Consider the following 26,612-nt stretch of genomic DNA (forward strand, 5'->3'; position numbering starts at 1 on the left):
TCGAAATAAATAAATGAATAAATATTGCTGCGCTTTTTAAATACATTTTAAATTAAAAATCGAATTATTTTTTTCTTATATCCACTTAATAATTAAGAAAATGTTCAAGATATAATTAATAACAATAAAAAACATTGCTAAGATACAAAAAAGTATTTTGTTAAAAATGAAAATACAACAGAAAAACTTCTGAATAGATTTGTTCTCATTAATAAAATACTTCTTATTCTGTATGAAACTGTTAACCATAAAGGGTTTAAACCCAGTACCCATAAACCCTTACTAAATGGGACGTGTCCTGCTGATAAACACAGCAAGTCGTTCTTTTTAAACTTCTTTATTCAATGTTGGACGACTCCAAACGAGCAGAAAAATCTGGAAAACTCAATCTTCTGTTAACCAAATAAGAAAAAATACCTAAAACCGCTGATCAGCAAAAAAAAAAAAAAAAACACACACAGACCGGCTCAGTTATGCTTCTCTAACATGGTGATCAAAACACCAAAAAAGGTTTATTGCAAATAAAATAGTTACAGTCGTGGCTGTGAAACAACCACCTTCACAAATACAACCAGAGAGGAGAAGAAGAGAAAGAAAACATACATCATATCCAAAGTGACGGGGGGCGACTGAACTCCACGGAGCTGAACACGAGTACCGTCCTTTTGTGTTTACATCAAAATACAAAAACTGTGCATCTTTTAAAGCATCTTCAACAACGCGGTAAATCATAAACGTGAGGCCGAACGCGTCCGGTTCAGTCGAGCTTCCCGGAGCGTCCAAATAAAATAATAGAAATGTCCGTCAACTTTAATCTGAATGAGAAACTCTCACTTTTTTGTTAACTTTTAACAGATTTACACGACGCCATTAATCCAGCTCAGGCTGGGAGAGTTGCATGATGGGAAATGTGGTTCCAGCAGCGGTTTGAAACTTCACCTGTGAAGCCGTTTAACAGCACGTTCTGGATAATTCTGGGGCTGCTTCTGCGGTTTCTTGGTCACATGATCACAAAAGGTTAATCAATCATTGGGGAAACTTCTGGAACCGATCAGGACGAGCTCGTTTCACCCGATCCAGCAGCTTCGGGAGGCTTCTGTAAAAGCTTTTTCTTTGAGGTTCAGTCCGACTTTCCTCTTTCTCGTAAACCGGACACAAATTTAAGGCTGAAAAATGAAAGTTTTTTTCTTTATTCGACTTGTTCCAGCAGGTAAAACGCTCACCTGAAGAAGAGCCGAATTCAAGGAAAAGTTATTGGTCCCGATAGTTTCTGCTCTGAACCTCAAACAGCCGAACACGTCTGGTGCGACTCTGCCGAGTCACACCGAGCGTTTTCAGACGTCAACGGGGAACCGTACACGTTTAAATCCTGAAACTTCTGCAGCAAAATAAAACAAAATAAAACAAACAAAATAAAACGCAAAACAAAATTAAACAAATAAAACAAAATAAAACAAATAAAACATGGTAAAATAAAACAAATAAAACAAAATAAAACAAATAAAACCAACAAAATAAAATAAAACCAAGCCAACAGAAAACCGTGACATGATGAAGCAGAAGGCAGAGTGAGCGGCGGCGAATAAACCGGGAGGCAGAGACGGCCGAGCCATCGGGAAGATGAAGCTCGTTAAAAAATAAAAAAAGGAGAGCAGAAGAAGGTCGGGAGCGCTCGTTTCACCGCGGAGGCTGAACCGAGCGCTCCCTCAGACGGCGTCCTGGCCCGGCGGGATCAGCTGTGACGGCGGAGCGGCGGGTTCTAAATGTGACCCCTCCCCCCCGCGGGAGTCTCAGCTGTGGACGACGAGATGACCTTCGATTAGAAACGCCACCACCCGCGGTGCGACGGTTGCCATGGTTACCGGAGACAAAACAGGTTGGCGCCACAAGCCCCCTCCCCCCCCCGGTGACAAACAGGAAGCTGGCGAGGCGTGAAGAGGCGGGGCTTCAGTGAAATGTGGCGGCAGCAGGTGGGATGAGGGGGGGGGGGGGAGGAGGAGGACAGCGATGGATGCTATTGGTCCTTCTTCTCCGACTCAGAGTCCCCTTTAGCCGCCTCGTCCTCAGGAGACGTCTCCTCGTACCTGCAGAGGACCAACGGGACAGAAAGCGTCAGACCACCACCTGCTCCCAGCCAAGAGAATAAACGGTTTAATAATAATAATAATATATTTTATTTATAAAGCACTTTACATCGACTTAATGATCTCAGAGTGCTACATTTTAAAACTAGCATTTAAAATAAATAATAACATAATAATAAACAAACAGAAAAATAACGGGTTTGGGACCCGTTTCCATTTTTGTTTTAAATTACACACACTTCCATCTCATTTCCAACAATACTTTAAAAAAAAAAACTCAAACATTCACTCCAGAATAACTCATATCCCGCTCTGTTGTACCACCGGAGCAGTTTTCCATCAAATATAAAGGTGGAACTTTATGGAACAAACAGCTCTCCCTCCCTACTGTTTATAAAAGGAAATTAAAAGATCAGCTGTACTCTGTGGGACTGTCTTAATACTTTTTCTTCTCTTTTTTTTGTTTATAGTTGCCATTGCAATTTAGCCTTTTGATTTATTGTAATTTATTTCTTGATTCATTGCTTGATTATTGATTTTTGTGATGTTTTTTTTTCCCTCTCTCATTAATCCATTTGTTGTTTTATCCTGATAAGATACATTTAATTTTGTTTATTTATCTTAATGGTGAGGTTCCAGATTAGCCCTCCCAGGGTTTCTAACCTCTCCAGCACTGATTCATTGCAGATCATCATTTATTATCTATTGTGTGTGTGTATATATATATATATATATATTTTTTATTCTATTTTTTTCTTTTATATGATATACTCTTGTTTGTAATGTGTTTTATTAAAGTGCAAACAAACAATAAACAATCAAATGAACAGCTGTTGGCAACTTGAAAACTCCAGTTTCATGAAACAGATCTGCACAAGTCGGCTTTCAAGATGGCCGACAATTCTTTTCACCAAGTGGTCATTTTGGTCTGAGCGATCCTGAAGGCGTTTCCGGCTGCGATCGGATCGGTCGTGGTGGCACCAGGTGGGACGCAGCCAATGAGGAGTGAGTAGGGATGGGAATTGATAAGATTTTTACGATTCCAATTCCATTTTCGATTCTGCTTAACGATTCGGTTCTTTGTCGGTTCCCTTATCGATTCTCATTTGGAGAAAAAGGACAACAAACCGGTCGATCAGCATCAACTTTGTTTAGTTTAGAAGTAACACGAGTCGTGACCTTACAAACCCAACAACGGTGAGGTCCACATTGGTCTATCCTGGCCTGGGTAATTTAACTCTTCCTGCTCTGGTGAAAGGAGAAGCTGGAGGTAGAGGTGAACTGGGGGTAGTACCACCAGCCTCTGGCTCTGAGCCAGTCAGGCTCTGCCTCTCATGATTTCATCTAAATGTAATGCCTGAGAAGGCATTCATTTAACCTTAACCGTTACTAACAGCAGCTTTTACAATCAGGCAAATGGCACTAACATGTTTGTTAGTTAGTTATTTACCTGCAGTGTTAGCCGAGGACATGCTAACGTTGCTAACGTTGCTGGGTTCAGATTCACCAACGTTAGTCCGGAGCGGATCGAAAACGCGACATCCATTCATAGTTATTGCATGTTGGTAGTATTTCCTCCCTTTGGTGAAATATTCACTTTGAAAGTTGCCCTGTTGTCGTCTTTTTTAGGGATGTGTAATCAAACTTTCGAGCGTTTGTACCGCTTGGGCGCCATGTTTACTGTTGGCTGCTGGCTGCGCTGGACTCGCCACACAATGTTGCGTGGTGACGTCATTCGCGCCCACTGGAATTGATAAGGGAATCGTTTGCAAAATCGCCGAACGATTCCAAGGAATTGAAACACTGGGAACCGGTTCTCAACAAGAACCGGTTTTCGATTCCCATCCCTAGGAGTGAGGGACTGTGACTTTAAATTTCTCAGGTCTGAAACAGCTGATCAGCTGAGCGGTGGATGGAGGGTGGTACTCTAAAAAGGGCTTTTTACCTGCCCAGGTGAGACAGGGAGGAGGTGGGAGTTAAGGCGGAGGAGGGGGCGGGGCTTCTACATGGAGGTGGGCTGTAACCGACGGTGGCGCGGGGAGGAGCCTGTCGCCATAGAGACGGTGTCCATGGAGCTGGCCAAGCTTGCTGGGGAGCCACTGACGGTCGGGAAGGAAGTGAGCCTGGGAGAACCAGGAAGTACTTCCTCTGATGACTCGTAGCTTCGGCCGCGAAGAGACGGGAGGAGGAGAAGAGATGAGGAGGAGAAATTAAATGAGGAGGATAAAGATGAGAGGAAAAGAGAGAGGAGGAAGGTGGTGAATATTTAAATCTTACACTCTAAAGTTCAGTTACTGCAGAATCTACATAGGCTGAGAGAGCAGAGGAAGAACTGAACGAGGAGTCATAAGCCGCATCCCCACTGTAGGAACCTTCTGCAGTTCCTAGAACCTTTTCAGGAACAGGGTGTTTTTTCCCCTCATTCGGACATACAGGGACCGCGGCCCTGGGGAACTAGGGACCGCGGCCCGGGTGATCTAGGGACCGCGGCCCGGGTGATCTAGGGACCACGGCCCTGGAACTAGGGACCACGGCCCTGGGGAACTAGGCCCTGGGGAACTAGGGACCGCGGCCCTGGGGAACCAGGGACCGCGGCCCTCAGGAACTAGGGACCGCGGCCCTGGGGATCTAGGGACCGCGGCCCTGGGGATCTAGGGACCGCGGCCCTGGGGATCTAGGGACCGCGGCCCTGGGGATCTAGGGACCACGGCCCTGGGGATCTAGGGACCACGGCCCTGGGGATCTAGGGACCATTTCAGCTCCTTCTCCTCAGCTGGGTCTGTTCTGGGTTCCATAGGAACACATCTGACGGATGTGTTTGGTAGCTCCGCCCAGGGGTGGAGCAGTGATTTTAAATGTGGGGGTGTTACAGGGGGGCACATGAGCGCCACATCAAGCCCAAAGACACGACGCTGAAGTTGGCATCCGATTCGCGAATTAAATGGATGGGCATAAAGGGCCATTTCACTGCATTTTTTTGCATTTTGATCGCCCTAAACAAGGTCCTGTATGGAAACTACAATAGTCACACTGCTCAAATCTGGATGGAATTATTCTAAAGAGGCTGTAGATTCATTAAAACCTTGTTTGGGATTTGTGAAACCTTTATCTGATTTGTAAAAATGCAGAACAGGGCCATTTCACTGCATTTTGATCGCCCTAAACAAGGTCCTGTATGGAAACTACAAAAGTTACACTGCTCAAATCTGGATGGAATTATTCTAAAGAGGGTACAGAGTCTTTAAAACACATTTTATGATTTGTTAAAACTTTATTTGGTCATTGAAAATTCAAAAGATGAAATCATCTTGCTGTAAAAGTGGGGGTGTCGAAACACCCCCATCCCCCACGGGTGCGACGCCCATGGCTCCGCCCCTTGGTGGTTGGTAGCAGTCCCTACCAAGGTCCGACTCGTGTGGGAATGCAAACTGAAACAGTTCCCGATCCCGTCATGAAAGTCACAAAAGTCTGTCCAGGGCTCCAGAGATGGACCGCCGACCCAACCCGAGGTTCCTGTCGGGCCTTTTAACGGGCCTCGACCCCAACTTTCAGCATCACAGCAACAGAAGTGAAGGTGGAGGGGTGAGGAAGAACGAACACCGGGTGCACAGTGATGGAGCTGTTAGGTGGTGTAATGAGATGGTTTGTTGTGCTTTTTCAAATGTTGCACAGATAGCAGCTTCCAATCCTCAGGGCTGAAGAAGCTGCTTGTTTCCATGTAGTCAGCCTGACCGGCACATACGGAGCATTTAGTGGTACATACGGAGCATTTAGTGGTACATACGGAGCATTTAGTGGTACATACGGAGCATTTAGTGGTACATACGGACCATTGAGTGGAATATACGGAGCACACAGTGGTACATACGGACCATACAGTGGTACATACGGAGCATTTAGTGGTACATACGGACCATTGAGTGGAATATACGGAGCACACAGTGGTACATACGGACCCCACAGTGGTACATACGGACCATTTAGTGGTACATACGGACCATTTAGTGGTACATACGGACCATTTAGTGGTACATACGGACCCCACAGTGGTACATACGGACCATTTAGTGGTATATACGGAGCACACAGTGGTACATACGGACCATTTAGTGGTACATACGGACCCCACAGTGGTACATACGGACCATTTAGTGGTACATACGGACCATTTAGTGGTACATACGGACCCCACAGTGGTACATACGGACCATTTAGTGGTATATACGGAGCACACAGTGGTACATACGGACCCCACAGTGGTACATACGGACCATTTAGTGGTACATACGGACCATTTAGTGGTACATACGGAGCACACAGTGGTACATACGGACCATTTAGTGGTAAATACGGACCATTTAGTGGTACATACGGACCATTTAGTGGTAAATACGGACCACTTAGTGGTAAATATGGACCATTGAGTGGTACATACGGACCATTGAGTGGTACATACGGAGCACACAGTGGTACATACGGACCATTCAGTGGTACATACGGACCATTTAGTGGTACATACGGACCATTTAGTGGTAAATACGGACCACTTAGTGGTAAATATGGACCATTGAGTGGTACATACGGACCATTTAGTGGTACATACGGAGCACACAGTGGTACATACGGACCATTTAGTGGTACATACGGAGCACACAGTGGTACATACGGACCATTTAGTGGTAAATACGGACCACTTAGTGGTAAATATGGACCATTTAGTGGTACATACGGACCACTTAGTGGTACATACGGACCCCACTGATGAGAATCGGTGCCCCGCCCACAGGACGTGATAAGCAGGAGAGTGGTTACCACGGCAACTCACCTGAACATCTCCGTGAGCTCTCCTTTGAGCAGCGCGACTATGACGGGGAAGCCGACGCAGGCGGGGACCAGGTAAAGCAGAGCGGGCTGCGGAGAGACGACCGACTGATCAATGCTTTTACTTCTTTAGGGAGTCAGACATCATTTAACAACAAATCAGTCGACTTGACGGCCTCACGGCGTCCGACCCGGCGCCTCGTACCTGTGCGTGTTTGAAGGTGTGCATGACGAAGATGGTAAGGCCCAGTCCGAAGATGTAGGCCAGGAAGCTGGAGTAGAAATACGTCCTGCTGTTCTTGTTCAAGCTGCAGACACAGACACGGATCCGGGTGAAAACAGAGCTTTAGATCACCAGAGCTTCAGAGAGAAGCCGTCTCTGGGCGGGACGGTACCTGACGTCGAAGCGCAGCAGCAGGGCGATGAAGATGCCGGGGATGACGATGTCTCCCAGCCCCAGCATGGCAAAGTTACTGGCTTCCAGTCCTCTCTCCAGCAGGTCCTGAGGGAACACCACTGCAGGACAGAGAGGAACACCGTCAGAGTGGGTGGTGCAGGTCAACCAGATACTGTGTAACGGCGCCTCTCGAGCAAAGGCTTCGTCGAGTCAAAGCTGTCGGCGAGCCCCGACATGAGGAATCTGTGTGGCAGGAGGCCGCGGCAACCGCGCCTCAATAGCTGGATGGTAGCTTGCTAGGTGAGCCCTAAAATAATTTGCGTTTCCTTGTTTTACTTTAATCGTTTTGCCACAGATTTTACAGATCGCCTCATTTAAATTGTCTGGTTCCCCCTTTTCATTTGGCTGAAAGCCAAAATGTTAGCAAAGGGGCGAAGTAGCATTTAGTTTTGATACCAGTGCAACTGCCATTGGCTGTGTTCGAAACCGCATACTACATGCTGCATACTCATCGATCAGACAGTATAAGGAGTGTTTACCCACAATGCATTTCGCTCCTGCCCGAGCCGAAATCAGCCGGCCTGAAGCTGATTTCCTTTAAGCTCTAAACTCTGTAAACTTTAGCAACATTTGAAACATTTTCAGGTGAGAAAGTAGTCGTTTAGATCCCCAACGTGTTGAAAACCTGACAAAATACCGGCTGTTTACAATTTTGTTCCCACGAATTCGGCGCTACTAAAGCTAGCCGCAGTGAGCTAACGCACTTCTGGTTATTTTCACAAAATAAAATACCCGTTGCCTTTAATCATAGGGAAAGCCATTACCATACAATTGGTGCTTTTGTTTTGAAAACAGGAAGTGAACCTACCCTCGTTGTAGCTAGCTTGAAACTGCCGTTTTGACAGGAAATGACGATCGGCGACGTCACGTTACGTTGCATCTTGGGTAGTTTGAGTATGAGTAGTAACGTCATGATGCATACCCAACATTTCAGAGAATCTAGTATGCATCCGGGAACTTCTCCTAACTCAAACTCGCATACTAACTCAGAAAGTCAGTAGGAGTAGTAGGAGAAGTATGCGGTTTCGAACACAGCCATTGCCCATCATGAATCGCGGTGGGCTTCTTCATATACCGATATTTCAACGGGCTATGGCCACATGCCATCAGAGCTGGGCTGAACGGCGCTTATGGGCGTGGAGCCGCTCACATGCACAGACACGTCACCAGTCTCACGTACTCACATTTGATTGGTGCCTCGAACGACTTTGCAACCGTTACCATGACGTTGGTCCCGAACACCTGAGGAGTGACAGAACAGGTGTGATTATGCAGTCATGTGACTCATTCATCATCAATGTTTGCGTTTACTTCTCAGGATTTATTTCACGGCCGTGTTTATCTACGGATCAATTCATTAAAACATTGATTAAAGTGTTGCTGATCAGAGATTCGGTTTGTTGTCACTTAGCAACAGACTGATGATGATGAGGAGGATGAAGCTCGTCTCGACTCACCCAGAACACGTCGTAGACGAAGAGCCCCCCCAGCAGGATGCAGCCGGTGCTGACGTTGTTCAGGTGGAGCAGCTCCACCCCGTTCAGGGCGAACGCCAGGCCGAACAGGTTATTGGCTATCCAGTGCTGTGATGTCACAGCAGACAGGTTAGTGGCTGTTCCGTCCGAACAGGTGAATTAAACTCGTTTATTTTATTTAAATAAAATGGCTCAATGAATAACTTAATGAGACAATAAACAGGAAGATAAACATTATAAATTAATATTTCTGATTTAATTTAAACAGTTTTCATTTTTTATTTCAATGACATTTAATACTAATGATGTAATTTATCAGTATATATATATATACATATATATATATATATATATATATATATATATATTTTTTTTTTTTTTATTCAGTAAACAGGGTTGTCAACACAAAGTTAAATTAAAGCAGAAACATAAGAATCATAAATATCACAAAGATATCATAAATACAGCTTTTTCTGCATTTGTTTTGGCAGTGTCGGCCCTCCATACCAACGACATCATCTCCCACACAGGTGATGACGTCGTTGTTTCTTCCCAGTCAGACTTTACCTTTTTGAGCAGGTACCAGACCCCCACCACGCTGCTGATGACCAGACACACCAGGTTCTTGGTGTCAAACTCATAATTCACTATTTCTGTGGAGAGATGAGAGATTGGGTTACATTTTAAATGATATATGCTCCCAGGAACAGGAAGAAGGAGTTTTACGCCTCAGACGCCCTGATATATGCTCCCAGGAACAGGAAGAAGGAGTTTTACGCCTCAGACGCCCTGATATATGCTCCCAGGAACAGGAAGAAGGAGTTTTACGCCTCAGACGCCCTGATATATGCTCCCAGGAACAGGAAGAAGGAGTTTTACACCTCAGACGCCCTGATATATGCTCCCAGGAACAGGAAGAAGGAGTTTTACACCTCAGACGCCCTGATATATGCTCCCAGGAACAGGAAGAAGGAGTTTTACACCTCAGACGCCCTGATATATGCTCCCAGGAACAGGAAGGAGTTTAACACCTCAGACGCCCTTATATATGCTCCCAGGAACAGGAAGAAGGAGTTTTACACCTCAGACGCCCTTATATATGCTCCCAGGAACAGGAAGAAGGAGTTTAACACCTCAGACGCCCTGATTTATGCTCCCAGGAACAGGAAGAAGGAGTTTTACACTTCAGACGCCCCGATATATGCTCCCAGGAACAGGAAGAAGGAGTTTTACACCTCAGACGCCCCGATATATGCTCCCAGGAACAGGAAGAAGGAGTTTTACACCTCAGACGCCCTGATATATGCTCCCAGGAACAGGAAGAAGGAGTTTTACACCTCACACGCCCTGATATATGCTCCCAGGAACAGGAAGAAGGAGTTTTACACCTCAGACGCCCTGATATATGCTCCCAGGAAGAAGGAGTTTTACACCTCAGACGCCCCGATATATGCTCCCAGGAACAGGAAGAAGGAGTTTTATACCTCAGACGCCCTGATATATGCTCCCAGGAACAGGAAGAAGGAGTTTTACACCTCAGATGCCCCGATATATGCTCCCAGGAACAGGAAGAAGGAGTTTTACACTTCAGACGCCCTGATATATGCTCCCAGGAACAGGAAGAAGGAGTTTTACACCTCAGACGCCCTTATATATGCTCCCAGGAACAGGAAGAAGGAGTTTTACACCTCAGACGCCCTGATATATGCTCCCAGGAACAGGAAGAAGGAGTTTTACACCTCAGACGCCCTGATATATGCTCCCAGGAACAGGAAGAAGGAGTTTTACGCCTCAGACGCCCTGATATATGCTCCCAGGAACAGGAAGAAGGAGTTTAACACCTCAGACGCCCTGATATATGCTCCCAGGAACAGGAAGAAGGAGTTTTACGCCTCAGACGCCCTGATATATGCTCCCAGGAACAGGAAGAAGGAGTTTTACACCTCAGACGCCCTGATATATGCTCCCAGGAACAGGAAGAAGGAGTTTAACACCTCAGACGCCCTGATATATGCTCCCAGGAACAGGAAGAAGGAGTTTAACACCTCAGACGCCCCGATATATGCTCCCAGGAACAGGAAGAAGGAGTTTTACGCCTCAGACGCCCCGATATATGCTCCCAGGAACAGGAAGAAGGAGTTTTACGCCTCAGACGCCCTGATATATGCTCCCAGGAACAGGAAGAAGGAGTTTTACGCCTAAGACGCCCTGATATATGCTCCCAGGAACAGGAAGAAGGAGCTTTACAGCTCAGACGCCCTGATATATGCTCCCAGGAACAGGAAGAAGGAGTTTTACGCCTAAGACGCCCTGATATATGCTCCCAGGAACAGGAAGAAGGAGTTTTACACCTCAGACGCCCTGATATATGCTCCCAGGAACAGGAAGAAGGAGTTTTACACCTCACACGCCCTGATATATGCTCCCAGGAACAGGAAGAAGGAGTTTTACACCTCACACGCCCTGATATATGCTCCCAGGAACAGGAAGAAGGAGTTTTACACTTCAGACGCCCCGATATATGCTCCCAGGAACAGGAAGAAGGAGTTTTACACCTCAGACGCCCTGTATGTTCAGTGTTTCCAGAGGAAAAGTTTAAACCCCCCGAGAAGCTCCACAAAGAAATTCAACTCACCTTCTTTGGACTCTCCGGAGCCCTGAGTGAAGAGCAGCTGGTACTGCTTGTTTGGTATGGAGGCCGGAAAGACTGCGGACATCAGAGGACTGAGACAGAAAACAACTGGTCAGACTGATGAATGTGACGGGTCAGAACTCAGAGTGTGTGTCGGCTCACCTCATGGTGTGAGACAGAGCCAGGACGCCCAGCGCGAAGAAGTAGACCGACAGCAGCAGGTTGATGTACTCTTGGGAAAAAACCTGCGATTCAACAAACAGTCAGTGAGAAGCTGAGCACGGGGCCCAGGGCTGTGTTCGAAACCGCATACTTCTCCTACTACTCCTACAAACTTTCTGAGTTAGTATGTGAGTTTGAGTAAGCGAGAAGTTCCCGGATGCATACTAGATTCTCCTAAATGTTGGGTATGCATCATGAGGTTACTACAAATACTCAAACTACCCAAGATGCAACGTAACGTGACGTCGCCGATCGTCATTTCCTGTCAAAACGGCAGTTTCAAGCTAGCTACAATGAGGGTAGGTTCACTTCCTGTTTTCAAAACAAAAGCACCAATTGTATGGTAATGGCTTTCCCTATGATAAAAGGCAACGGGTATTTTATTTTGTGAAAATAACAGGAAGTGCGTTAGCTCACTGCGGCTAGCTTTAGTAGCGCCGAATTCGTGGGAACAAAATCGTAAACAGCCGGTATTTTGTCAGGTTTTCAACACGTTGGGGATCTAAAAGACTACTTTCTCGCCTGAAAATGTTTCAAATGTTGCTAAAGTTTACAGAGTTTAGAGCTTAAAGTTGCAGTCTGCAACTCTTTTTCAAGCATAATGCCTGGAACTGTCCGGGGATTCTGAAAGTAGTACATTAAATACCCCAATACAAAAGAAAATGAGTTCTCTAGGTCCCCTATATGTCCCGCTAGGTCCCTCCAAAGCCAGCAGGTTTGTTTACAAAATTGCAGACCGGACCGGTAAAAGGTAACCAATCAGGTTACGAGCTGGGCTCTGCTGCCTGTCAATCACCGATTGTGCACGCGCGATACAAGGTAGGCTCGTCCCCACGCTTATTTATCTGGACTATTGAACTTCATTACGGGCTAGTCTACTTACTGTGTCTTCCATGATCGCAAATGACAGGTGAGTTGATGAATGAGGAGTCGCGTACGCGCATCTGGCGTGCACGAGTTCTCATGTGTTTTGATGGGGTGGGACAGGAAGTTGAATAACTTTTTATTTTTCGGTTAAAAAATAAGCATTTCTTGCATTTTGCGACTACGGAGGTCACCGTTTTCAACTTCAAGCGTTCTGATAGATCATGTAAACTCTTAAAATGCCAAAAATTAGGACTTTACGTATGACAACAACAAATCCTGCAGCTTTAAGGGAAATCAGCTTCAGGCCGGCTGATTTCAGCTCGGGCAGGAGCGAAATGCATTGTGGGTAAACGCTCTGCATACAGTCTGATCGATGAGTATGCAGTATGTAGTATGCAGTATGCAGTATGTAATATGTAATATGTAGTATGCAGTATGCAGCATGTAGTATGCAGTATGCAGTACGTAGTATGTAGTATGTAGTATGCAAGTATGTAGTATGCAAGTATGTAAGTATGTAGTATGTAGTATGCAAGTATGTAAGTATGTAGTATGTAGTATGCAAGTATGTAAGTATGTAGTATGTAGTATGCAGTATGCAGTATGTAGTATGTAAGTATGTAGTATGCAGTAAGTAGTATGTAGTATGCAGTATGTAGTATGCAGTATGCAGTATGCAGTATGCAAGTATGTAGTATGTAAGTATGTAGTATGCAGTAAGTAGTATGTAGTATGCAGTATGCAGTATGCAGTATGTAGTATGCAAGTATGTAGTATGCAAGTATGTAGTATGCAAGTATGTAAGTATGTAAGTATGTAGTATGCAAGTATGTAGTATGTAGTATGCAATATGTAAGTATGCAGTATGTAGTATGCAGTATGCAAGTATGTAAGTATGTAGTATGTAGTATGCAATATGTAAGTATGTAGTATGCAGTAAGTAGTATGTAGTATGCAGTATGTAGTATGCAGTATGTAGTATGTAGTATGTAGTATGCAGTATGTAGTATGTAGTATGCAGTATGCAAGTATGTAGTATGTAGTATGCAGTATGTAGTATGCAGTATGTAGTATGCAGTATGTAGTATGTAGTATGCAGTATGTAGTATGCAGTATGCAGTATGTAGTATGTAGTATGCAGTATGTAGTATGCAGTATGTAGTATGTAGTATGCAGTATGCAGTATGTAGTATGTAGTATGCAGTATGTAGTATGCAGTATGTAGTATGCAGTATGCAGTATGTAGTATGCAGTATGTAGTATGTAGTATGCAGTATGTAGTATGCAGTATGCAGTATGCAGTATGTAGTATGCAGTATGTAGTATGCAGTATGCAGTATGTAGTATGCAGTATGCAGTATGTAGTATGTAGTATGCAGTATGTAGTATGTAGTATGCAGTATGTAGAATGTAGTATGCAGTATGTAGTATGCAGTATGCAGTATGCAGTATGTAGTATGCAGTATGTAGTATGCAGTATGTAGTATGTAGTATGCAGTATGCAGTATGCAGTATGTAGTATGCAGTATGTAGTATGCAGTATGCAGTATGTAGTATGTAGTATGTAGTATGCAGTATGCAGTATGCAGTATGTAGTATGTAGTATGTAGTATGTAGTATGCAGTATGCAGTATGTAGTATGCAGTATGCAGTATGTAGTATGCAGTATGTAGTATGCAGTATGTAGTATGCAGTATGCAGTATGCAGTATGTAGTATGTAGTATGCAGTATGTAGTATGTAGTATGCAGTATGTAGTATGCAGTTTCGAACACAGCCCAGGAGACCCCTGCAGCGAGGCCCAGGAGATCCCAACTCACCTTGAAGAAGAGGTAGAGCCCAAACAGGGTGCAGCTGGCGATGATGGGGAAGCGGGCGGCGTCCCGGCTGGTGATGGTCTCCGGCATGTCGGCGGAGTTCTGAGAGGAAGAAGAAGAGCAGAGAGAGGATGAGGAGGGGAGATGATTAAAAACACTGAAGAAGAAACTGAACCAAACCCGAGTTTATGTTGCGACTCTGATAATAAACTCGGAGATCATTTATGTTTTAAGAATCTGTTCAGTGGGTAATAGGTCTGAACCCACGAGTGTTCACCTTTAAAACACAGAAACAACACGACTTCTTCTGTGACATCATTCGGTCTGTAATCGGCGTTCTGACAGAAAACAGCTTGATGACACCAAGTGTTTCCCGCTGGTGACTTCAGACGCTCAGATACGGGATGTTTCCACCATGTGTCCGCTTTAAAGAAGCCGCTTCAGCTTCAATCTCAGCTGATCCTCCCTCATCATCCAGAGCAGCTCCGGTTCTGGTTCTGGATCCAGTTCTGGGAAGGCTCCAACTTTCCTCCATAATCAGAACCGATGGCCCCGTATCAGATTTCAGTGTGAACGGGTCACCGTACTGAACCAACCTAACTCAGAGAACACAGACTCCACCAGATCCAGGAATTATCCCCCAAACGCTCATTAACTCCAGACCTGTGGAGGCGCCGATCCAATCTGTATCCGATCAATGACCACGTACTGATGAGAACCAAATCAGAACCGAAAACAATGGACTCTGTGATGAAAAATATCTGATCCGACGCCTCGGAGCCTCGTTTGATTCCCCTTACAGCTCACGTTTCGCACGGATTCTTTTTAGTGTGACACAACCCGCTTACAGGCAGTGGCTGTGTTCCAAACCGCATACTTCTCCTACTACTCATACTAACTTTCTGAGTTAGTATGCGAGTTTGAGTAAGCAGAAGTTCCTGGATGCATACTAGATTCTCCGAAATGTTGGGTATGCATCATGAGGTTACTACTCATACTCAAACTACCCAAGATGCAACGTAACATGACGTCGCCGATCGTCATTTCCTGTCAAAACGGCAGTTTCAAGCTAGCTACAACGAGGGTAGGTTCACTTCCTGTTTTCAAAACAAAAGCACCAATTGTATGGTAATGGCTTTCCCTGTGATAAAAGGCAACGGGTATTTTATTTTGTGAAAATAACAGGAAGTGCGTTGCTCACTGCGGCTAGCTTTAGTAGCGCCGAATTCGTGGGAACAAAATTGTAAACAGCCGGTATTTTGTCAGGTTTTCAACACGTTGGGGATCTAAACGACTACTTTCTCTCCTGAAAATGTTTCAAATGTTGCTAAAGTTTACAGAGTTTAGAGCTTAAGGGAAATCAGCTTCAGGCCGGCTGATTTCGGCTCGGGCAGGAGCGAAATGCATTGTGGGTAAACGCTTTGCATACTGTCTGATCGATCACTATGCAGTATGCAGTATGCAGTATGTAGTATGCAATATGTAGTATGTAGTATGTAGTATGGGGTTTTGAACACAGCTAAACTTTGTCACTTCCTCTTCTTTGGTGTTCAACAGAAACTTTATTGTTCTGCAGACAGAACAGCCATTAAAGCAGAACTCAGACGGTTCTCTTCACATCTGTTTCGGGACCAGATCTGGGGTCCGTTTCACGTAGCAGGTTCAACCAACTCTGAGTCTATTCCTGATCTCTGAGTTGATCTACTCTGAGATAGAAAACTCTGAGTTTTCGGTTCCAGAAACGCTGATTTGAGTGAGTTTAATCAACTCTGAGTAGGTTCACCTTGAGTTTAGCGTGTGCACCACAACTTCAAAAAGCCAGCATCAATGGAGCCCCGATTCCACGAGTCACCATGGCAACGGGGAAGAGGAGGGGCTACGTTTTTCACCAACCTCGAATTGGAAATCTTAATGCGCTCATACGGCGAGTTTCAATACGTTTTTAGAAATAAGTGCAACACAGCTGCAGCAGCAAAAGTGTAAGTTTAAATGTAGTCCTTTGCAATCACAATAATATTACAGGGAAACTGCTTGAATGGTAGCCCATTCATTTATTTCATTTAGGTGCAATCCCGCGGGGGAGAAGCGCTCTTGGCAGCAGTTTAAGATGAAATATAAAAACATTGTTCAAACAGGTGAGACCTCGGCATGGAGGTACCTCATTTTCATCATGTTTTACACTGTAAAATAAATATTAAGTGGCTATTTGACTGCAGTTATTTTATTCCCAACATAAAGCTGTTTTCACACACATAAACTATGTCTTCCCATCTATATCATCCATCCATCCATTGTCTATACCGCTGAATCCGTCAGTCGGGTCGCGGGGGGGCTGGAGCCTATCCCAGCGGTCAATGGGCAAGAGGCGGGGTACACCCTGGACAGGCCGCCAGTCCATCACAGGGCCACATAGAGACAAACCAGACAAACAACCATACACACTCACAGTCACTCCTAAGGACAATTTAGAGTCACCACCTATATCATGTTCTGTTAAATAATTAAGCCTATTTAAACTAACACAGACTTCTACTGAGCCAACAGAAAGAAGGCAGATGCCCGTAAAACGGGTGGTGGCCACCACCTCTAACGGGAGGGCAGTGGCTGAGGGAATCCACCCCCAAGACACGAGTGCCTTTATAAAATATGATAGGCCTATATATGTCTTTTTTAAGCCTATTCATACAAATATTTATTTGTCTTTTATGTCTTTTTTTTCTTTTGTCCCAACACATTCTGATGGTGCCGCTCAAAAAGATAATTGTCTGTAAATGCAAAAATCTATGCGGTCTGATAACCATCTCCGACGAATATTTATTTCTCTGCGCAATAATGCTGCACCTTCATCCACGGGATCGTTGTCAAAAGGACATGTTCGTGAAAAAAGTCGCCTCCTACTGTGCCTGATGGACTTATAGAAGAACTCGCTCTGCTGACTGAACGAATGAGGAAATCAAATGTCATGTGTGGCTGAAAGAGGGCGGAGACAGAAAGAAACTCAAGGTTTCTTGAGTAAAACCTGGTCCCGACCAGGTTAGGTTCAGAGAGTCTGTTACTACGGTAACTGACCGAGAGGTTAAGTTACCTCCCTTTGTGAAACGGAAAACTCAGGGTTTCCCTCATTTCAGGGTTAACCTACTCAGAGTTTTCACTAAACCTGCTACGTGAAACGGACCTCTGAGGCGTCCTCACAGGAAACAGATGCGTGTTCACGTCTGAGGAAGAAGTCAGGGAAGCACTCGGCCTGAGACGAGCTGCTGAATCTGAAAGATCAATAACTAAACCCAGTTAATATCACTGAGAACACATTCTGGGTTCCAGCAGCTGTGTCCCAATCAGCAAACATCTGGCCGGAGTTCACCCGGTTCAGCCCGTGTGTGCTCAGGCTCGTCCTTGGACAGCAACACGTGACCTGCTGTCAGCCAACAGAGAGTCAGAGAGTCACCTCCATCTATATTCTCCTCCGTCTCCTCCCCCCCCGAGACTCAAACTGGGACAGAGGAGGAGAAGCTGCTCCGATTGTTCAGTCTGAACATTTATCATTCATCGAGTAAACTGTGAAAACATCTGTTTCCATCAGTCTGAGTCCACGTTCGGAGCAGGAATCAGAGGTTTGACTGGAGCTGAGCTGATCTGTTAGTGGGTTAAACACAGAAAACCTCACACCTGTTAGTGAGTCAGCTGGAAAAAACACTCAGAAATCTGATGATTTAACATCTGATGTGACAAATCTGCTGAATCTTCAACAGTTTTCTGCTTCCTTCTATAAAATATCTCCTTTGTTTTTCCTCATTTTCAGTCCAGTTTTTCTTTGTTAAGCCTCTTAAAGGGATAATCCGGAGTAAAATGCACTTTAGATCAATTTACGGGATGTTGGGAGTACATACGTTGAGTTGACATCAAAATCATGTCATTCGGATGTGTTTTGAGAATTTCGATTTGACCGTTTTTAGCCAAACGTCGTTAGCCTGGAAGTCAGAAGGGCATATCATGTCACCGCTACAAAACGCTATTTTTATACCTCTTCTACAGCTCCAAACAACATAACACTTACGTGGTAGTGAGTAGAGGGTCCCTAAAGCCAAACCGAAGTGTCCCGAGGTCTTCATGTGGTCGGATAGAGTCCAGAATGAATTTAATCAAGCCAGTACCTGCTCTCAATCAGAGCCTCTTCCATCAACAGGAGGCTATCTCACGCGAGACATCACGTCACGTGACATTTCAAAATTCCAACCTGTTAGTAAGCTAGGCTTTGCTGTTGCATACAACTTCATTTCACTTTCGAAAGAAATACTGGACTATGTTTGTAAAAAGAACGGCAACGAAATTGTGACTCTCCAGAGCGAGTTACTGCACACTCGGCAATCAACTACGGACTCACGTGACGTGATGTCTCGCGTGGGATAGCCTCCTGTTGACGGAAGAGCTCTGATTGAGAGCAGGTACTGGCTTGATTAAATTCAATCTGGACTCTATATCCGACCACATGAAGACCTCGGGACACTTCGGTTTGGCTTTAGGGACCCTCTACTCACTACCACGTAAGTGTTATGTTGTTTGGAGCTGTAGAAGAGGTATAAAAATAGCGTTTTGTAGCGGTGACATGATATGCCCCATTCACCTCCAGGCTAACGACGTTTGGCTAAAAACGGTCAAATCGAAATTCTCAAAACACATCCGAATGACAACGTATGTACTCCCGACATCCCGTAAATTGATCTAAAGTGCATTTTACTCCGGATTATCCCTTTAACTCTGAGCTGTGAACCATTCAGGCAGGAAAAAGGCTCCTAACTCAAGGGATGAACCAGTGTTGTGTCCAACTTAGCAAAGAAGCCGTTTTAAACTGGATCTTTAGGCACTTTGTTCTCAGCAGCCTGTCACACATTCTCCTCCAGTGAAAGTGAAAAACAGGACTTTATATCACCAAACAGGAATAAAATTCCCTCAGATTTGGAGTCAGACGAGCAACAAATTTTTTTTTTATTTTTTTACATTAATTTACTCAAATAGTGGCCTAAAATTAACAGAAATAGACATTTAATTATAATTTCTTGTATAGCAATTAATTTCCAACTACATTTGTATGATTGTGACAGCCATTTAAGTATTTTATGTGTTTTTTGAAGCATTTTGGTCATGAGATACCTCTTATTTCTTTATATTTTTGCATCCAAGCAGCTTAAGTGATCTTCAGCAATAGTTTCAACACTTTCTGAAGGTCTTTCATCGTTTTTATTTGGACATTTTCTGCTTTTTTCTTCATCTTCAGTCCAGTTTTTTCTCTGTTAAGCCACTTAACTCTGAGCTGTGAACCATTCAGGCAGGAAAAAGGCTCCTAACTAAAGGGACGAACCAGTGTTGTCTGTGAAAAACAGCTTCATAGTTTCAACTTTTTTGTACATTTACGTTAAAACTGCTTTCAGTTACCAAAAGAGTCAAATTAATATAAGAAATTCAGTTTAAAAAAAATCCTAATCCCAAAAATAATGAATGTTATCACGTCTAAAAGTAGAAAAGTAGGAAAAAAACAGACAATAACAAGAATTATATGTTATTTAACATCAAGAAAAAGTAAATAAGATTCAATTTAAAGCTTAAAAAAGGAATATAAGATATAATCTAATGACTAATTATGGAACAATTAATATAAATAAACTGATTAAACTGTTTTATGCCAGCAGAAATTAATAATCTAGAAGCTCTTTGTGGGTTTTAGATTGGAATTAAGATTTGTTCCCATTTCTTTAGCTGCATGTGTGAAAAACAGCAAAGATAACACAGTGTGACAGACAGAAAACAGGATTTCTGCAGCAACAAGGTGATGAGGTCACGATGGAGGAAATATATTCCAAACATCCGGTGGATACTGTGAAAGGGGCTCACAGTGATCTTTCCCTCGCCCTCAACAGGTACTTTTAATGCCTAAACCTAACCAGGTGGTTTGGGTTCTTGAACCAGAAGAACAGAACAACAGCAGCCTCTTTTGTTCCTGTTTACTTCATAAATTCAGTGTTTTTGACGTGTAAGAAGTTACTTCTGGTTGTGTTTACCTCTTTAGGCGTCAACCACTTCAGCCTCTATGTTCTCAGTGAGATTAGGGACGGAATGGGTGCATTTTTATTGATTCTTCATAAGAAAACAATAATGTTTAGATGAATGTTGGTCAGATGCCGAAGAGTCTGAATTCCACTTAATTTTTAGGAGGAAACTGGACAAGTGGAGGACAGAAGAAGAAGAGTCAGGCCTAAAGAACTATCTGCAGCAGATGAACAGGATCTGAAGGTGATGTCCTTAAGAAAGAGGAAAACATCCAGCAAAGACCTGACACAGGAGCTGAGAGATGCATCTGGACCTTCAGCTGATCCATCTGCTGTTGGCCCAAGCCTCATCAGAAATGGGCTCCATGGAAGGGTGGCTGTCAGGAAGCCAGCTGTTACCATGGAAACATCTGCAGATACTCACTTTAAAGCTGCTCAGAGCTGAACTAACTCTGGTTCTGCCTCAGATTCTGGGTTTATGTTCATGTTGGAACATGTTTCAGTGAATCTCTGCAGCTATTACCATGGAAACATCTGCAGATATTCACTTTAAAGCTGCTCAGAACTGAACTAACTCTGGTTCTGCCTCAGATTCTGGGTTTATGTTCATGTTGGAACATGTTTCAGTCAATCTCTGCAGCTGTTACCATGGAAACATCTGCAGATATTCACTTTAAAGCTGCTCAGAACTGAACTAACTCTGGTTCTGCCTCAGATTCTGGGTTTATGTTCATGTTGGAACATGTTTCAGTGAGTCTCTGCAGCTGTTACCATGGAAACATCTGCAGATATTCACTTTAAAGCTGCTCAGAACTGAACTAACTCTGGTTCTGCCTCAGATTCTGGGTTTATGTTCATGTTGGAACATGTTTCAGTGAATCTCTGCAGCTGTTACCATGGAAACATCTGCAGATATTCACCTTAAAGCTGCTCAGAACTGAACTAACTCTGGTTCTGCCTCAGATTCTGGGTTTATGTTCATGTTGGAACATGTTTCAGTGAATCAGCTGCTTCCTGTTTTTATATAAAACATAAAGAAATGAAGCTGATCAGGACTGAAACGGGGAAAATAATCATTTTTATCATCATGTAAGTAATCTGCATCCTGGATTCCATCAGCAGGCTGTTGATTAACTTGTCAACATGTGCAGAACCACACAAACATACGTGCACATGCTGCAGTCGGCCCCCTGTGGTGTTGGTTAGTGTTTGGTGCTGAACAGGCAGCGTGCGCTCTCAGATACTCACTCTGAACCCAGAATCGAACTCATTCTCTCCGAGCTCCTACAGACAGACGGACGGACGGACAGATGGGTGGACAGACAGATGTGCACACACAGACAGGAAAGAGAGGATCAGATCGGCCGCCAAGAGGACCACAGGAACCCAGAATCAACAGTCAACCCGCTCAGCCTGTTTCTAACTGTGACCTTTGACCTTTAGCCTGCGAACTGAGGCCTGCAGAGTCTGAGATGCAGCTCTTGGGTTTCTGACCTTGCTGGGACGTCCACTCCTGGGCAGATTGACAGCTGTCCTGAATGTTTCCCACCTGTGAATAATCTTTGGACTCCAGATAGTTTGGAAATGGCCTCATAACCCATATAACCCATATAACCCTTATAACCAATATAACCCTTATAACCCTTATAACCCTTATAACTCTTCCCAGGTTGATGGGCAGCAACAGCTGCTGATTTCTTTCTATGGAAGTTTTTCTGTGCCATCAGAGTTTGAAAATAAATTTGTAATATTGAATTTTTACAGCATCAAAATCAGACTTTGAACAGTGTAAAAAGAAAAAAAAATATTTTTTTTTTGGGAACGTTGGCAAGGCGGCAGTGCGAGTTTGCTAAGGCGGCCGCCTTAGCTATAATGCGCTGCGGGAAACACTGTGGCAAAAGAACCAGACTCAACATCCGGGTAAACAGGGAGAAGCAATCGATCCCTGTCTCAATTCATCCAACGGCAGCCAATCAGGTTACGCTCCATTGGACAGATCAGCTCAATAGATATTAGTAATATCTATTAGAATAGAATAGAAATAGTATAGAAAAATACTTTATTTATCCCCCAATGGGGGAAATTCAAATTCGTCAAGTAGCTCAACATTTTTTTTTAAATATTTACAATGATTGAATTAACAACAATAAAACAACAATAATAATACTACTACTAACTAAATAACAATAAATGACTAAATGGTTATTACTCAATTTTACTAACACAAATGGCAAATAAAGTAAACTTATTCACCGAAGCAGCATCACCCGCATTGGTGGACATGGCCCAATTTTTTTAAGTTGAATTTTTTTCCACTTCATTTTTTTTTTAGAAATTTTTTTTTTTTTTTACATTGTTGGTTTTTCAAATTCAAAGTCTGATTTTGATGCTGTAAAAATTCAATATTACAAATTCGTATTCAATCTCTGATGGCACAGAAAAACTTCCAGATATTTCCTACTTGGCGTTGTGTTAAAGGGGACATATTATGGAAAACTCACTTTTTGCGGGTCTTTGTGTTCATATTTTGGCCTCTACTGTTCTTTTAAACACTCCAAGCGCAAAAAAAACACATCCATCCATTTTCTGTAGGTTAGTAGAAAGACTTTTGGTGTTAAGAATAATGCTGCTGTGAGCCATTTAGATGGATCCCTTATCCTGACGTCACTAAGGGAATTTGCATAGACCTGTCGAGTCCCCACCCAGTAAATTAGTTGAAGATCCGCCATCTTGTATCGAGCATACGAGCGCAATGGCTACTAAAGGAAAAATCACACATGAAGTGTTGTGTTGTTGGTTGCACGGAGCAACACAAATCTTTGCATTTTCTCCCGAGCAAAGAACCTAGAAGAACTGCGTGGCTCCAGTTCATTTCTGATGGCCATGTCCCTGCTACAATTGGCAAGAATCTTGTGGTGTGTGCGAACCACTTTTCAGCAGACTGCTTCGAAAACCTCGGACAGTACACGGCAGGACTAGCTAGCAAACTTCGGCTGACGGGTGTCTCTGGGCCAACTATCCGTGGCAAGTCAGCAGATGAAGGAGACGTAAGTACTTTCAAATAATGAGTTTCATGCTTCTATTGCAGTTTCTATTTAGCCAAAGCTAAATAAAGCTATTTGATTGTTGTGAGCTTTGTAAAGCAATGCTAGCAAATACTAAATGTTGTAAAGAGATGGCATTATGTTTCTAAAAATAACCTTATTAGGCTACATAGTTGTGGCAGACTAAACATGGTAGGCTGACAACTAAGGAGAGATGCGATGGTAACACATAAGTTTATTTAAAAAGTTGACTTTACATTCAGAAACCGCTTGCTGCATTCTTGCTGTTTGTGCAGGTGGATCCTCTTCCTCTTGTTCGGGATCCGACTCAGAGTCAAACATATGTGGTTAGCTTTGTTTGCAGTCATTTTCACGCGTGAAACGCGCAGGGTAAACAGTACACGCAGCCGGAGGCTTCTCATGAGCGGGGCGGGGCGTGGCCAGCAACAGCTTATTTGCATAAAAGTGACAGAGCCCTTTAAACGGCTCAATTTGGGAGAGACTGAAACTGGCAAGAATAGAGCTGGTGAAATCTCTTCATGTGAGAGTGATTTTGTGCAAAGAACTTCATGAACATGTTTTGTATAGCCCATAGACCAATTATAACTTGTTTAAAGAGAGGTAAAATATGTCTCCTTTAACAACACACCTGAACCATCGCTTCTAACTTCCTGTCATCTAAAATCCAACTGCGCATGTGCGAAGAAAACCCCCCCAAAAAAAGAGCTGGAAGTACACGTCCGCCTTCCTCAGCCTCACACACGGTGCTGTTTTTCACCCCTTCTGTCCAGGTAAAAGTAAACTCCGCGGACAGAGAGGTAAACAAACACCCACAGACAGTGACCACCACAGGGAAAAAAAACAACACAAAAACTTGTTTTCCGACCGTTTTCCAGCAAACCAGAGCCCGCAGTGTGCAACAAGTGGTTTAAAACAGTTTAAAAGGCCGAACGTCAACTGAAAATAAGCGTCAACGTTCGGACAGCTGGAGCCGCCAACGGTCGCTCATCCTCACCCCTTTTTTAGGGTTTTAACATCCAGAGAGCTCCGTTTAACTCTAATCCTGGCTTTTCTTTTTCTGTTTTCTGTCTTTTTATTTCCTTTTTGGGACAAAATGCTATTTTACGTTGTTATTTTTAACGGTTCCGAGCCGTTATTTTAACGGTTCCGAGCCGTTTAGCTGAGCTAAGTAGCCGGCGGAGGCTAACGGCTAACAGGGGGTCAGCCGCTAAAAGTTTACCTTGGATTTAGAGCAGGTGACGGACCGCAGGGCTCCGAAGAAGATGGGCAGCAGCGCCATGAACACCAGGCTGCCGTAAGCCAGCGCCGTGCCCTCCGGAGTGGCCACGAATTTGGCCGTGGCGTTGAGCGCCTCGGTCCCGTTGGAGTCCGTGTTGTTCAGGGCGTCCAGGATAGCGGCGGCCACCTCGGGGGCCGGGGCTTGCTCGGCCTCAGACATGGTTCTTCAGAGCGGGGCTTCAGGGGACTTGCGGAGGCTGCGGTGGAGACTGACGGGCGGGTGAAAGAGGAAGCTGGAGCCGTCTGGTGCTCATTCATCTACCGGGTGCAGCTGGAGTCACGATAAGGCCACGTTTCCTAAAGCAGCGAACAGAGAGGCGGCTGTGGGAGGAGGTCTCACTCCGCGGGCTTTCTGGGTATATGACCCAGGTAGGGAATGTAGGGAATATTACAGGTGGGGAATGTTGGATATATAGAATAGAAAAGAAAAATACTTTATTCATCTCCCTAAGGGGGGAAATTCAAATTAGTCAAGTAGCTCAACATTTTTTTTTTAATTTACAAAGATTGTATTAACAACAATAAAACAACAATAATAATACCAATTCTAGTAAAAAAATACTACAACTAACTAATAATAATAATAATAAATTAAACTGAAAAACATAAATATTTATTTAATAATTATTCATATAAATATAAATTATATACATAATATAAACACTAAATACAGAATAGAATAGAAATAGAAAAATACTTTATTCATCCCCAATGGGGGAAATTCAAATTAGTCAAGTAGCTCAAAAAATTATTTACAATGAGTGTATATTAACGACAATAATAATACCAATTCTAATAAAAAATACTACTACTAACTAATAATAATAATAATAATAATTGACTAAACTGTTAAAATTGGCTTTGTTCTTAGACATTCTGTATTTTCCATGACCTAAAATGATCAACAAATAAATAATAACAAAAATAGAAATATATAAACAAATAAACATGGTTATTATCTTTGAAACACCACATCTGGATTTTTTTTTTAAATGAAAAACACAGCTTTTATTCACTTTTTTTTTTATCAGAATCAGTTTTATTGCCATTGTTAGTGAACAGTGTTCACTGACTAGGAATTTGCAGCGGCGTAAGGTGCAAACATGTAACAGAGGAATATAATGATAAAAATATATGAATATAAAATATACAAGGTGTGTACAACAATACACAGCCCCTATGCGCCCCCTGAGTGCAATTAATGATATTTTATCTCATGTGGTGTGTCAACAATAAAGTCACCTGTTACAGAGGGTTATTATTAGTAAAAACTGATTGGACAGATATTAGTAGACTTTGAAGTCAATAAGAAACGTTAAAACAGAGTTACCGTAACTCCAATTCAGAGATATTTATAAATAAATACAAAATATGGTGAATTATTATTATCTTAATATTTAAGACTCGTTCTTTCTTTTCCTTTCGGCCTGTTTTTCCTTTTAAAATAATAATAATTGGGTTAATATAAAGTAAAAACACCCACATGAGGTGTTAGCTGGTGGTAAAACAGCTTTATTCAGCTTCTCCACATAAAAATACGTTTTAAAAGAACATTTTGACACAGGCCAGAAGGTAAATGTTCTAACTTCTATCTGTTCGCTGTACATTTCAGTGCATGTACTCTTGATTTTTGTACCTTTTCCTCCAAAAGATGATCCTGATCTCAGTTGTTTTTGGTCTAGGAGTCAGGATCCAACACATCCACACCTCTCATCTAACCGAGGAGCATCATGCTATAAAAACACATCTAACTTCTGAGAAGTTTATGTAATTTATCGTTAAAAGGGTTCAAATGTCTATGCTGGAAATCAAGCGGAAGCAAAGAAAAATCTCAGTTTGAGCCCCAGAAACAGG

The 26,612-nt window shown here is 43.3% G+C and overlaps 1 protein-coding gene across 3 annotated transcripts; it reads right to left on the reverse strand.

Annotated features, from left to right (window-relative positions):
* Window positions 1-471: 471 nt before the first annotated feature.
* On the reverse strand, window positions 472-25,086 carry hm13 (histocompatibility (minor) 13). Of its 3 annotated transcripts, XM_075475933.1 has the most exons (12): window positions 24,700-25,086; window positions 21,664-21,699; window positions 14,378-14,476; window positions 11,632-11,714; window positions 11,473-11,561; window positions 9,405-9,490; window positions 8,820-8,945; window positions 8,547-8,604; window positions 7,301-7,421; window positions 7,111-7,213; window positions 6,910-6,995; window positions 472-2,084 (listed from the first exon to the last, which is right to left on the reverse strand). In XM_075475933.1, the coding sequence occupies exons 1-12, from the start codon at window positions 24,916-24,918 to the stop codon at window positions 2,015-2,017; spliced, it is 1,176 nt and encodes a 391-aa protein (XP_075332048.1). In that variant the 5' UTR covers window positions 24,919-25,086; the 3' UTR covers window positions 472-2,014. The 3 variants fall into 3 exon arrangements, with proteins under 3 accessions (XP_075332048.1, XP_075332049.1, XP_075332050.1); XM_075475934.1 differs by lacking the exon at window positions 21,664-21,699 and having other exon boundaries at window positions 24,700-25,085; XM_075475935.1 differs by lacking the exons at window positions 472-2,084; window positions 21,664-21,699 and adding an exon at window positions 4,002-4,246.
* Between the last annotated feature and the right edge of the window lie 1,526 nt (window positions 25,087-26,612).

This window comes from Odontesthes bonariensis, chromosome 10 (assembly GCF_027942865.1).
Source record: "Odontesthes bonariensis isolate fOdoBon6 chromosome 10, fOdoBon6.hap1, whole genome shotgun sequence".
Taxonomy (NCBI): Eukaryota; Metazoa; Chordata; class Actinopteri; order Atheriniformes; family Atherinopsidae; genus Odontesthes; species Odontesthes bonariensis.

What these genes read in the sequence shown, in the direction of transcription:
- hm13 (XM_075475935.1), bottom strand. Translation starts at nt 24,918, where the DNA reads ATGTCTGAGGCCGAGCAAGCCCCGGCCCCCGAGGTGGCCGCCGCTATC. An exon ending in GGCTCTACCTCTTCTTCAAG is followed by an intron (nt 11,715 to 14,377) that starts GTGAGTTGGGAT and finishes GTTGAATCGCAG; the next exon opens with GTTTTTTCCCAAGAGTACAT. An exon ending in GCTCTGTCTCACACCATGAG is followed by an intron (nt 11,562 to 11,631) that starts GTGAGCCGACAC and finishes TTTCTGTCTCAG; the next exon opens with TCCTCTGATGTCCGCAGTCT.